Below are 12,924 nucleotides of genomic sequence, written 5' to 3'. Positions count from 1 at the left end.
TTACAACAGCAACTGTTTTTTCATTCTTCTTTCTACACCTTTCCAGAAAGGTGTAGCAATTGCACAGTTGTAAGAGGCTGGAAATAAGTCAGAGGTGAATCCAAAGACACCTCAATCCCTCTAACAACTGGCTTCTGTAAGAAAGGTAGTTACTCAGTCCTATCCATTCCTCTCCTTCGCATTCCAGTCTGCACAGACCAGCTGTCATTTGGGGATATCAGATGATACACAGAGATTAAGGAGGAAGGAAACCTCAGAGCATCTACCTCCTGCCGGATGTAGTGCCTCTGAAATACACCACCACATGGTCATATCACCTTTAGCACTGGTATAGAAACAGCCACTACACATATAGCTCAGTACAGGTCTCCCAGTGGTAGGTCTCTGAATGAATAGGCCATTATGCTATTCATACTGACTTCATGCAACATAATCATTATACATTTTTCCATATAGGCTTATATAGTACATAGAGCACCCATGCTATATGCTAAGAGATGTTAGACTCTCAGCTAGTTCAGAAGTTGCTTGTCAAGCATACTATCTGAATTTTCTACTATCAATTACTGAATGTCTCTAATAGGGATCTTTAATTATATAATTATATACCAGTAGCCACCCTGCTGGGGCAACGTCCAGGAACTTCCCCTCTCAGGTGCAATCTGTCTCAGTTACCCTTACAGAATAATAAATGTGAAGAAGAATGTGGCTTTTTGATGCCTACAGAGGTTTCTTTCAAGACTTACCCCTGGCACCTGGTTTGTTAGCCTGCACAATTTATAGCAACCTTATTGTTACAAAACTAACTGATGGGAGCATTTTTCCTCAAAGGACTTACTTTACATTACTAGTCACTGCATTTAATGCTTATTTACCTTTAAAGACAGCATCACTCAGAACTGAACTGATTGCCTGATCGCCTGCTTTATTTAAAAGTTACATATTTTAAAAGGAGGTCATCTTGCAAAGGTAACATTGCTCTTTTGCACTGTATGTGGTACTTCGTTAGTCACTCAGGAGGAAGGTTCATTTTTTATTTTTTATTTTTTTAAACTAGTTCCATGACTTGATCTCAAGAGAGTGTGGCACCAATAAGTCACCTAATTTCCACAGTTCTAGGGATATTCATATAAACAGAACTTGCTTACTGTTAAAATCAGTTCTAATGACAGTCGGCTTGACTCAAAGACCTGTGTGGCTGTTTTTGAGGGAAAACCTTGTTATCAACTCCATTACCTGCAAGACACCGTTTAATTTGAGGATGACTGTCTTGCAGCACTTATAACGAAAAATAACTTTAAACCTCGTTTTTATAACAAAGCACACCTTGAAAACTGCTTGCTACATACCAAGGACTTCCATATCCACTTAAATACTAGCAACTAATTTAATTGCTGTTTTGTAATCCAAAAGTAATAGAAGTGTCATACAAACACCTTTCAGCATCTGGTCAAGAACTGAACAAGACTGAAAATCTGGTCAAATGGAAGGAGTATTCACTCTCTCCATCTTAAAAGACACTAGAATAAGGGATGCGGGCAAGAGTTGGAATATAGCTCATTTCTTTCACCAATTCCATTAGAGCAAAACAAAAACAAAACCAATCCATTTTACTGTTGCAACTTTATTTGAAAGTGACTTAGAGTTTTGAGAACAGACAAGTTTATATACAAAATCCAATACAGTGAAAAATAAACTTCACAGGTTTCCTAGAGCAGATTTCCTAGAGAGCGTAAACTCATCATCAAATGCATTATGTAGAAAAAAATAAATTCGCTGGAAGTCTTGTTTGCAAACCAGGATCAAGTGATCCTGAAGATCTAGTTTTACTCTATGTCTTTGTGCCAAAAAAACCCACAAAAAACTCGCTAAGTAAGCAAAGTCTCATTACAAATATTTTATCTCACGGCATTTCCAACTTAAAGTAACAATTGTGACAAACTGTATGCAAGAAACACATCAAGATTTTCAACAATATCCTCAATGAGGAAAGATCAAGTTTTATATACTTGATATTTCAGAGGTTTTTAAGAAGTCACAGACAATAAAATACTTGGAAAACTTAAAGAATTGCAGTTTCCAAAGAACTCAGAGTTCCATAAAAAAACCCAAAAATCCAGAAGAGACCCATACCAATCCCCCAAAACCTATAGCAGCTCCATTCCAACTCTATCATCTCAGCAGGCCAATTTCACATATGTTGCAAGCACAGATTATTTTTCCTATGTCTGCAGTATCACAGAATCCCATCACATGAACTGACAGTGTTAACATGATCCAGAGGAAAAAAAGAAAAAAAAAAGAAACTAGAAAATCCTGCAGTTCTTTTGTCATTCTCACCATATGCTCAATATAAAGTAAGGCTCTCAAAAGTCAGGTTTTTTTATTATTTTTACTTTTATCTGCAATCAGGTTTCTTTCAATAGGAAAAATCTATTTTAAGAACAACCTTTCCCTCTGTTTTATAGACATAGTTCCTCAAACATCTCATTTCCAGGGGTAACTGTAGAAATTGGCTCTATGCCACTTTTGTAGGTACCTGGAAGATACCGCTCCTCAAATACTAGGGCTGTAGAGAGCTACCAGATGGAAGCAAACTAGTATTACCCAAACTAAGCAAATAACTGGTAGTGTAACTTTTAAACTTCCTGTTCTCTGTATTCCACAAAGCCAAATGGATAAACAAATGTCATGCAATCCCATTTTACTCTGTAGAAGACTTTGTGGGTCTGTTTTCTGCTGTCTACTATGGTTGCTTCTTACTTTATGGTTCCTGGAATCAATCTGTCCTACAACTTGCTTTGCTGTGACCTTCATGTATATGCACTAGCTCCACAAAGGAACTGCACCAGTTTACATGACTGTTCTAATCCAGTAATCTCAGGAAAATCTGCAACTTTAAGTTTTCCCTAGAAATTGCTCTCCCATCCCCTTCAGGCTTCTTGCCTTTTCCTTTCATCTCTGAAACATATACAAACCCTCCTCTCTACCCTGTGATACTAATGTAAACAAAATCCAGCAACAGAATAATCAAGTTTTCGCCAGTGGAAGAAAGCACCATAGTGTTAAATCTTGGTTCTATTTTATATAAGAGTTACAGCAGCAGTTAGATACCAGAGTCTTGTGCATACCAGTGCTTAAATCCCTGCTTCCAAGTCCTCTGTATTAATGCACTCTCCAATGCTTTGGATCCTGGTATTGTAACTAGACTTTAAAATGGAGGAGATACTGAACACACTAAGTGACCACAGCAACACTGATAGTAGTTTCTGTGAATTTCTAGTTACTTAAATTTGTGTGCAACAGACCTATTTCATGGCTCATGACATTTACAGTGCAGCTTTAGTTCTCCTGTGAGGCTGATGAGTCATTCGCTATTCACTGGCATTGAACAGTTTTGCCATAGCCGCCTCTTCCCGCATCATAGTCTTGCCGATACTCATCTCGGACCTTACAAAGGGGGGAAAAAAGGAAAGTCCAGTAAAGACATGAAGAAAAACAGTTTCACAAGAACTATTACACCATCAGAACACATCATAATACATCCACAATATATAAGTGGCCACAAGTAGCTCACTGACAAAACAGAAGGTGAAGCGCATCATGCAGAACGCTAGAATACAATACAAAGCTGACTTGCGTTTTAATAGGGCCCAGAGGGATTCTTTAACCAAGACAGACAATGGAGGGTGGCTGGCCCCATGCTGTAGCAGTGAAAGCAACTGCTATCTGCTCAACTCTAGGCAAGCTAAGTGTTAGCCTTGTGTTCATGACTTGTATTTTCTGGGATTACTTATAAGCATTATCTCCCCGAACAGCGACCAAGTTTCTGAAAGTAGTTTGAGCACAGGGAGAGAGAAAGGGGGAGGGAAAAGTAAGATTAGCTCTTCTTCTTAGTGGATAACATTATCATTGATGAGATCTCTTAAAGATTAATTTATACTGCTGTCTTTAACAATAATTCTTAAGTTGCTATTTCCTAAGCTGTTTTGAGCTTATTCACTCAAAAGCAAGGATTTTGGCAAAGTCACCAGTGTCTTAAGAACTAGACTGTTCAACAACCTACCTGGCCCCCTGATCTTCCACGACCATACTGTCTACCCTCCTTAAATCCTGCATCCCAGTCTGTCCTTATGATCCTATCATCAAGCCTGGTACCATTGATGTATCGCATTGCGTTTTCAGCATCTCCTCTTGCATAGTATCTTAGAAATATGTTAACGAAAAGAACTGGGCTTCTAATTTCAATATATGAAAAGAATACTTATATCAAGTGCACTCCAAAAACCAGTAATTGCTTGAATCGAGTTCTTGCTCAGTTACTTCTAAAAGCAACTGCTTTTATGAAGATACAGGGATTGAGAAAACTGTTAGTGAAACTGAATAATTTGCAGACATCCAAGCATATTAGAAATACACATCTTATATCAATTTCTTGTATCATACTGATCTTTAACAGCGTGAAGATCTACTGTCAAAGGAGGAATGGGAAGCCCTACACATGCTCTAGTCATGGGGCCAACTTTCGCCATTCCAGTAAGGTCACTGAAATCAATGGCAAAATGACTTTCAAAGAGACTTGCATGTTATGAGGTTAATACTTCACAAGTTTGTAGAATTACTAATAGAAACTTTTCACGGGTGCACCTGTGTAAAGAAAGGCCTGTTCACTCAGGCATTTAGAATATGCTTATACTGTGGAGACCAACCATCTAGAAAACTGCCTGGTTTAAAGTATCAGATCAAAAACAACCTACTAAAAGAAGCCCCTCTACCTGGCAGCGTGTTTGCCCTCTGCCTCCCAGGGCTCCCACAGGCGTTTTGGCCACTGAGCAATTTCACCCTCGGGGACACTCCCCTGACTCCGAGCCCACATTTCCCTTTGCCCACGCCCCGGCGACCCCGGGGCCCTGCTGCCGGGCCCGCATAAGGATACTCCACAAAGCAGAAGCCGCAGGCGGTTTTCTTTACTTTGTCCAGCCCCATGATGATCTTCTTCACGTCGCCGCTCTTGCCGAAGAGCTCGTGGATCTGCTCCTCCGTGGTGTAGAAGGAGAGGTTCCCCACGTACAGCGTGCAGCTCTTCCGCAGCAGCCGCTCCTGCTCGTACCGCGTGCCCTGCGCGGCAACCCCAACGGCTCCGGCAACGGCTCCTGCCACGCCGCCCCGCAGGCCCCCGCAGGCCCCCGCCGCCTCCCCGCCGCCGCCCCGCTCACCCGGAAGTGCTGGTCCCGGTACTGGCTGAGGTCTGCGTACGAGTCGCTGCGGAGGATGCTCAACGTCCACCCCGAGCACATCTTCTCCTTCTTCCCACCCCGCTTCTCGTCGTCGTCGTTGCCGCCGCCGCCGCCGCCGCCGCTTCCTCCTCCTCCTCCTCCTCCTTCTTCTTCTTCTCCTTCTTCTTCTTCTCCTTCTTCTTCTTCTCCTTCTTCTTCTCCTCCTCCTCCTTCTCCTTCTCGCCCTCAGCGGCGCCCGCCGGTAACGCGCGGTGCTGAGACGGCAGCCAATAGCGGCGGGCAGTGCGCGCCGCTCTCGCGAGAGCTGGGCGGTGAGAGCGATTCTCGCGAGAGGTGGGCCGTGAGGCGCGGCGCGGCGGGCGCGGTCACGCGAGAGGTGGGCGGTGCGGCGCAGCACGGCGCGGCGCGGCGGGCGCGGTCTCGCGAGAGGTGGGCGGCGCGGTGCTGCGGGAGGATGGTGCTGCGGCGGGTGTTGTGGGTGCTGCTGAACGACGCGCGCCTCGTGGAGAAGCTCTCCGAGTCGCGGCCCGTGCGCGCCGCCGCCCGCCTCACCGCTGCCGCCCTCACCCGCGCCCAGCTTGGCGGCCGCCGGGCGGCCCGGGGCCTGCTGGGCGGAGAGGGCCTGGCCCGCCGCCTGGCCCGCCTGCGCGACACCTTCCGCCGGGAGCTGGAGGAGGGCGCCCGCGAGCGGGGCTGGCCGCGGCCCCCCGGGCGCGGGCCGGGCCGCGGGGGCCGCCCCGGGGCCGCGCCCTGAGGCCGGCGCGGCGCGGCGGCGGCAGGAGGAGGTGAACCGTGCTCCGAGCGACGGCGCAGCGGCCGGCGAGCCCGGTGAAGCCGACGCGCCTCGGCCGCGCGGGATGATAACGGCGACGTGGGGCCGGGGACAGCGTCCGACAGCACCGCGAGCAGGGCCGGCGGCACTGGCGACGGAGGAGGAGCCCTGCTGCACCCCCCACCGTGTAACGCGCGTTGTGAGATGCGGATTTATGCTGCTTTTCCCACAGCCGTACGCCCATCACTAGTTTCCCGGTCCAAGCATGGAAATGTGAAGCATGCTGCTTTCCAACATGATGGATTTTCATTTCAAAATCGGTTTACACTTTCCACAATACTCTGTAACAGGCAGAAACACTTACACATCGTTCAGAATACTGGCAAGATTGACACTTTAAGTGCGTGATAAAAGAACTTAAAATAAAAGCAAAATCTCTCACTGGCATTCCTTTAAGAATTGCTGGCTGTACAACGGTAGTATTCTACATTTATGTTGCGACTTTCATACAAAAAGAGCTCTAAGAACTTTGATGGTGGTGGTGGTGGTGGATAGAATAACAGTCCATTTGACAGGTAAAGAAAAGTCAGAGATTTGGTGCTATCCTAAAGGCACACCTTAAGTCAATGGTAGCAAAAGAGGTTTGCAAAGATACTTTAGTGATTAAAATAGGCCTAAAAATTTGCTTTTGAGGGAAAAAGCACCCAAACAGCCATCCTGACTATAAATATGGAAATAGATCCATCCAGCTCGTGTGATGCACTGGGCTGGTTTAATTAAGCTGCTGTAGCCAACAGCATACATGAGACAAAAATTGTTAGCGTTTCCTCTTAGCATGTTTCACCTTTTAGCCTAGATGGCTAGATGCTTAGATAACTGAGGAGGATGGTTTCCATTCTTTGTATCACATAAGGTGAAAAGCATGTCACAAATCACTAGATACAGAGTCTCCAAAACTCCTTATAAAAGTAAAATTCCCACCAACAAAGACTTCATTGTGCACGGAATGAAAAAATGGATGTATGGTGTAAGTGATAAAGATCTATCTGGTGAGTCAAAAGCAGTGTATTTTAGGTCTGAATTAGCATTTGAAATCCAGATTCTCTTCTTGGATCTATCACAGATTACCTGTGCAATGTTGTAGAAGCCATCATGCCATAGGAATGATGCTCCACTAGGTTTCTGAAGTTCAAAAATCTACTCCTCTGATACTGCCAGAGATCATGAAGTTCATGAAAACAATTTTCAGATTTTAAAGCTGTTTAAGTACAGCTGAAAACGGTAAAGAGGACATGGAATACCAACTGTGACACCAGATTATTGTTTCAACATGGAAGAACATAGAAAAGGAAATTAACCTGAAAATACTTGTGATCATGATGTTTTCATAACTTCCACTACTGCGTAAGTCATCAGTGCAAACATACATGTAACCCTCCTTCCCCTACCCCCTCCAAAAAACACCTACCTGCAACTTGCAGGCCTTCCAATAGTGAGAGATCAAGGATTTGGGGTGGACATGTCGAGGAGACTTGTAATGTAAAATGCTTTACAAGATAGCAAAAACTATGTTCCTGAAAAGTCTAGATTATTCGTGTGATTTGGAAGATACAGGCAAATCCTTCACACAAGGACTTTTCCTGGCTTCCTTTTAGAGCCTGGCATCAAAAGATGTTGTTCTTGGCTCTGCTGAAAAAAATCTGGCTTGTAAGACCTCAGTTGTGTGCATGAAGAACTGCAAAAAGCATTACTGCCATTATGAACAGAAAGAATCCAAATGTCAGATTCATTTCATAGGGAGAGGCTTGGCCTACAGTGCATGTACTGAATTAATATGTGATTCTGTAACATCTCTCTCCATGTCAGGAGTTTTTGAATCCAGAAGTTGATGAAGGCAAAAACTAAACACAAATTGTTAGATGTGATATACTATTTAGCAGATACAGCCTGCTGAACTATAGCTCAGATTTTTTGTATTGCAGTTTAAATTCAGACTACCCTCTATTAGAGAGCCAGGATGTGATTTGTCATTCTAAGTAGGTTGATTTAATGGTGAATTGTTAGTGAAGGGGAGGGCATGTTACCCCTCCCCTTAATTGCACTCACTGCCTGCAACATAACTGGTGCTTGTCTAACCCCCAGTAAGGCAGTTCAGAGATTCATCTAGGGCCCTGAGAGGCTGGAGAAACAGGCAGACAAGAACCTCATGAAGTTCAACAAACAGAAGTGCAAGTCCTGCACCTAGGGAGGAATAACCCCATGCACAAGTACAGGATGGGGGCTCATCTGCTGGAAATTAACTTTGCAGAGAAGAACTTGGGGTCCTGGTGGACAAGACATTGACCATGACCCAGCAATGTGCCCTGCTGGCAAAGAAGGCCAATGGTATCCTGGGCTGCATCAGGAAGAGCATTGCCAGCAGGTCGAGGGAGTTGATCCTCCGCCTTTACTCAGCTCTGGTGAGACACACCTGGAGTACTGTGTCCACTGCTAGGCTCCATAGTACATGAGAGACAGGGACTTAACTGGAGCGAGTCCAGCAAAGGGCAACTAAGATGATTAAGGGACTGGAGCCTCTGTCATGAGGAAAGGCTGAGAGAGCTGGGATCATTTAGCCTGGGGAGAGAGAAGGCTCAGGGAGGGATCTTACCGCTATTTATAAATATCTGAAGGGAGGGTATAAAGAAGATAGCCCAGACTTTTCAGTGGTGTCTAGTGACAGGATAAGAGGCAACGGGCACAAACTGAAACCCAGGAAAAACTATTTTACTGTGAGGATGACTGAGCAGTGGAACAGGTTGCTCAGAGAGGTTGTGGCATCTCCATCCTTGGAGATATTCAAAAGTCATCTGGACACGGTCCTGGGCAACCTCTTTTAGGTCACCCTGCTTGAGCAGGGGGGTTGGACTAGATGATCTCCAAAGGTCCCTTCCAACCTCAACCATTCTGATTTCTGTAGCCAAAAACATAAAGATCAAATCGGCCTAAGTTTTCTGTCTGCTTAGCTCCTTAAACTAGCTCACTGAAGGCCACATGTGCACCACTGCTGGTGGTAGGGCCATGAAAAGCAGTGAAAGCAGTGAGAGGGCACAGTGGAGTGTGAAAGGGAAGGACTGCTCCAATTGCAGCAGCTAAGCAATAGGCGTAATACTATGAAACATCATTCTCAACGTGCAATGTGTAATACATATGTCCACAAGAATGGAACTGTGGCAAGAAACACGCACCAGGCAAAATAGCACTTGGATTTTAGGATTTATCACAAGTGCCTATGCTGAAGTTTCTTCCATGTTCCAAATCAGATTCTATTAGATCAACACCAGGGACTTTACAAGAGAGGGCCACCCAAGAGCCTCATCAAACAGTATTACAATGCTGGTACCTACACTATGACTGCAGTCTGGTCTAATGACTGAGAGAAGGCTCTGAATTTTTAAGAGCCTAAAAGTACAACCATTTTGGGTAACGGCAACTTTCATCTAGTCCAGTGTCCTCTCTTCAGCAGCTGAGTCAATGCGAATTAGCAACAACAACAAAAACATAACCCACAAACCCTCTATAGCAGAGTTTATAAGAAATTCAAAAGTACAGCTTCATGGAGAGAACTAAGCTTGAATCAAAGTTTTGGTGAGTTCTGACTTCCTCTTTCATTAGGAAAGTTACACAAGTTCATAGGACTTCACAAGAACTGAATGACCCTCAAATTTTAAGCAGGTCCTACCCAGAACTGACTACGCTGAAGAATATAAGAGCAAGAAGAAAAGGAATAAAGAGAATAAGGGGAGCTCACAATGCCACTGCCTGTGCTGAATGTGGGTTTGTGAAGAGAAAGGTCTCATAGAACTTTTGGGCAGAGCCAAAGCGAAGTGAAAAACTAAAACATAGTTCTTCTAAAGACTCTGTTGATCTCTGTCTAGTTGGAGGATGTGTAGTCCTAACTGACTTCTCCAATTTTCACTAAATAGAAAGGATATTTGTGGTGGATCTTCCATTGATAAGTGTGGAAATATTAAAGTCTCATTCTTGAATGAGACACCGCATTTTGTAATTGTGGCTCTGACTGTACCAGGGATTATAACAAAAAAATGACAATCATTGCAGGTAAAATTGTTTGTTAGCTGTCCTACTGTTTGGCAGAGGGTTTCTTCTTCAGACCCAGCCATATCAATTACTTCTATATGTGTGTCTCTTTTCTTGATATTGAGCAGAGACCTAGGAGGCATGTAGGTGTGAGCAAAGAGTAGAATATAGTGTCCTGGATGGTTTGAGGACTCTGGAGAATGCACAAGTTGCTCCAAGTGAAACAAGCATGGTATCAGTCCTCCCTGGTGTAAGCATCCAAACAACAAAGCCCCAAGAACATTGAAAATAATAATGATGGGTTTCCACTTCATAGCTCTATTCTGTGAGGTGCTGAACAGGACTAATGGTAAGATGAGAGGAATGAGAAACCGAGGTTCTTGGTGACTGAAGAGGGAGAGAAATGCCAAAGGAACAAAGTAAAACAACAATAATATTGGGCTGCCCTCAGAATGCACTAATATCCTAGATGACCCATGGTAATATGACTTGACCTGTGGCAATATATAGATACATTTCTTTAACATCTTAAAACCAGCACCGATGGCCAGAATATGTAGGATCCCAAAGAGCATTATCCCATTGACCATAAAATGTGTAAGTCGTGGGTGACTTCCATGCTGTGCAAGATTATGAGGATTAAGATTATAGCGGAGAAAATTTAAAGGGGTTACTATTATTTTCTGATTTAACTGAGATATTATATCAAATAGGCTGTTCTTTTCAATGCTGTAGAGGTTGTCTAATCCCATGGAGGTAAAATACAAGGTGTCGGCCATTATGAAAAAAACAGCGGTAAAGCATGCACATGGGACAAGCTTCAAAAAGTGGTTTATGACAGTTTTAATGCTCTTTTGAGAGTCAATATTTAAACCCATCCAGTAAAGCAGTGGTATTAGAGCAAATGCTAGAAAAGTTGGCCTGTTGAAAAACCCAGCAACTGTTACAATTCCTATAAGACGGCTACTTCTAGGCTCTGCTAAGCTGCCATCAGAACTTGAGGAAACCAATACCACCAGAAGAGCAAACAGAAGTCCTTCAAGTGTATTGGTAAATGTTCTTGTATAAAACACCAGAGTGACATGTGATCCAGCAAGAAGTACCAGTGCTTTCCATGGATCTGCTTCCCAGAAAGGAGCTAATCGATACACACTATAGTCAAGCAGGAAAGAAAAGATTGTAAAGAGAAGGCGAGGTGATACAAGAAGGGTGTAGCTGTTGATGCAACTTGACCATATGTCCAGCTGCTGCAAACACTTGATCACCCAGTAGGTAACTCCAGATGTCATTAATGGGAAAACAACTGTTCTGCAAGGAGAGCTGGAAAGGAACTCCCAGGGATAATAGACCTGTAGGTTTAAAATATCTCCTATAGAGAGAGGGAGGAAAAGAAGAAAAAAAACACATACATAATATATTTTAATCAGTGACCAATGGTGTATATTAGGGATACAGCTGAGATGAGATGTGATGAGAGGCATCATGATGCAGAGCAGTCTCTAAACTTTTGAGATGGCTGTCAGCCCTGAAATTTTTAGGAGTATACCATTAATCTTTATGAAGCTTCAAGGAAAAAAAAAAAGGCAGACAGTTCCAGGCAACACTTACTATGGTAACAGGAAACAGTAACAGAAAGGTGATGGCCTAGAATTACAGATCAGCTACTACGTTGTTCACAGGAATCTCTTTGTAACGAAAGGGCGGTATAAATGAGACTGGTCAGTTCTTCAGGTTACTCACTCTCTAAACTAATCTCTACTTCAAATTTGCAGCATAGGAGGGCAGGTATATCTAAAAATGATGTTACATGGTAGGTATATGGTTACATATTGCAAAATATAGCTTTACAGTCTTCCTAGAATTTACGTTATAAAGGGTGCCAGTGGAAATTCGGCCCCCGGAGCACATCTGTTGACCCTAGATCTCGGTGTAGCGTGCTGGCTACGCATACTGGACAGCGGTCCCTCGTAAGCGTGTCGGCTCTGTGAAGCTGTGCGTACCAGCTGAGCGTGCGGTACATCCCGCACCACAGCCCGCGCCGGCTGGGCGCACCAGGCAAGCACGCCGGCGCAGCGCGCTGGCCCCACGCAGCGGGAGGCGTCGCGGGCGCGCGGGGCTGGGCGCAGCGGCTGCCGCTCGGCTGCGCCCCCGCCGCTGCCGGGAGAGGGGTCGCGGCGCCGGCGCTGCCCTCCCCCCCCGCGCCTCCCCGCCGTACCTGCCATGACCTCGGGCGCCTGGAAGAACTCGTCGGGGTGGAGGTAGCCGGCCTGCGGCAGCAGGCACCAGCCCACCCGCAGCGCCGCCAGCAGCGCCCACAGCGTCGCCATCGCCGCCGCCATCGCCGCCGGCACCGCCCCGCCCCGCTAGGGAGCGCCGCCGCGCAGCCGCGGCCGCCGAGAGGGCGGCCTAGAGAGGCCCCGCCGGAGCCGCCTTAGCGGCCCGGCCCAGCCCAGCTCGTGGGGCGCCGCCGCCGCCGGTCGGGCCCAGGGGCGCCTGTAGGCTCGGCTCGGCAGCGCGCGCCTTAGGGGCGAGGTTAGAGCGGGACAGACCCAGCCCAGGGCGGGGGCTCATAGCTGTAGCCAGGGGAGAGGTCCCGCCCGCGGCTGCAGAGTGGCGGGGGCCTGGATTAGGCCTGGCCCTAGCGCCTTCCCCCCGTGATCAGAGCTGAGTGAGACACACGGCGGTGAGGCTGCATTGCTGCTGCTGCTTTACTGTAGTTAGTGCGAGAATGATTTCATTTGTAACTGCGTTTCTGGAGCATTGTATTTATTTACAAAGCTAATTCACTGTAGAAGGAAAATACAACCCTGAAATTACTGCTGTCCCTGCATACAC

At 45.7% G+C, this 12,924-nt stretch overlaps 1 protein-coding gene across 3 annotated transcripts; it reads right to left on the bottom strand.

The window, feature by feature from the left end:
* Positions 1-1,604: 1,604 nt before the first annotated feature.
* On the bottom strand, positions 1,605-12,705 carry LOC112981682 (nuclear cap-binding protein subunit 2). 3 transcript variants are annotated; one of them, XM_026097527.2, is made up of 4 exons: positions 5,217-5,561; positions 4,937-5,118; positions 4,067-4,205; positions 1,605-3,450 (listed from the first exon to the last, which is right to left on the bottom strand). In XM_026097527.2, the coding sequence occupies exons 1-4, from the start codon at positions 5,295-5,297 to the stop codon at positions 3,379-3,381; spliced, it is 474 nt and encodes a 157-aa protein (XP_025953312.2). In that variant the 5' UTR covers positions 5,298-5,561; the 3' UTR covers positions 1,605-3,378. The 3 variants fall into 3 exon arrangements, 1 of the variants encoding a protein (XP_025953312.2); XR_010390491.1 differs by lacking the exons at positions 4,067-4,205; positions 4,937-5,118 and adding an exon at positions 12,305-12,705 and having other exon boundaries at positions 5,217-11,458; XR_010390492.1 differs by lacking the exons at positions 4,067-4,205; positions 4,937-5,118 and adding an exon at positions 12,305-12,435 and having other exon boundaries at positions 5,217-11,614.
* Between the last annotated feature and the right edge of the window lie 219 nt (positions 12,706-12,924).

This window comes from Dromaius novaehollandiae, chromosome 9 (assembly GCF_036370855.1).
Source record: "Dromaius novaehollandiae isolate bDroNov1 chromosome 9, bDroNov1.hap1, whole genome shotgun sequence".
In the NCBI taxonomy this organism is placed as follows: Eukaryota; Metazoa; Chordata; class Aves; order Casuariiformes; family Dromaiidae; genus Dromaius; species Dromaius novaehollandiae.
Note: the sequence above shows the minus strand (reverse complement) of the source record. Positions and strands in the feature narration are given on the sequence as shown.

Excerpts from the sequence above, each read along its gene's own strand:
- LOC112981682 (XM_026097527.2), bottom strand. The coding sequence starts at position 5,297 with ATGTGCTCGGGGTGGACGTTGAGCATCCTCCGCAGCGACTCGTACGCA. Across the intron at positions 5,119-5,216 it reads ACCGGGACCAGCACTTCCGG|GGCACGCGGTACGAGCAGGA; the intron begins GTGAGCGGGGCG and ends GTTGCCGCGCAG. Across the intron at positions 4,206-4,936 it reads TGCGGCTTCTGCTTTGTGGA|ATACTATGCAAGAGGAGATG; the intron begins GTATCCTTATGC and ends CATATTTCTAAG.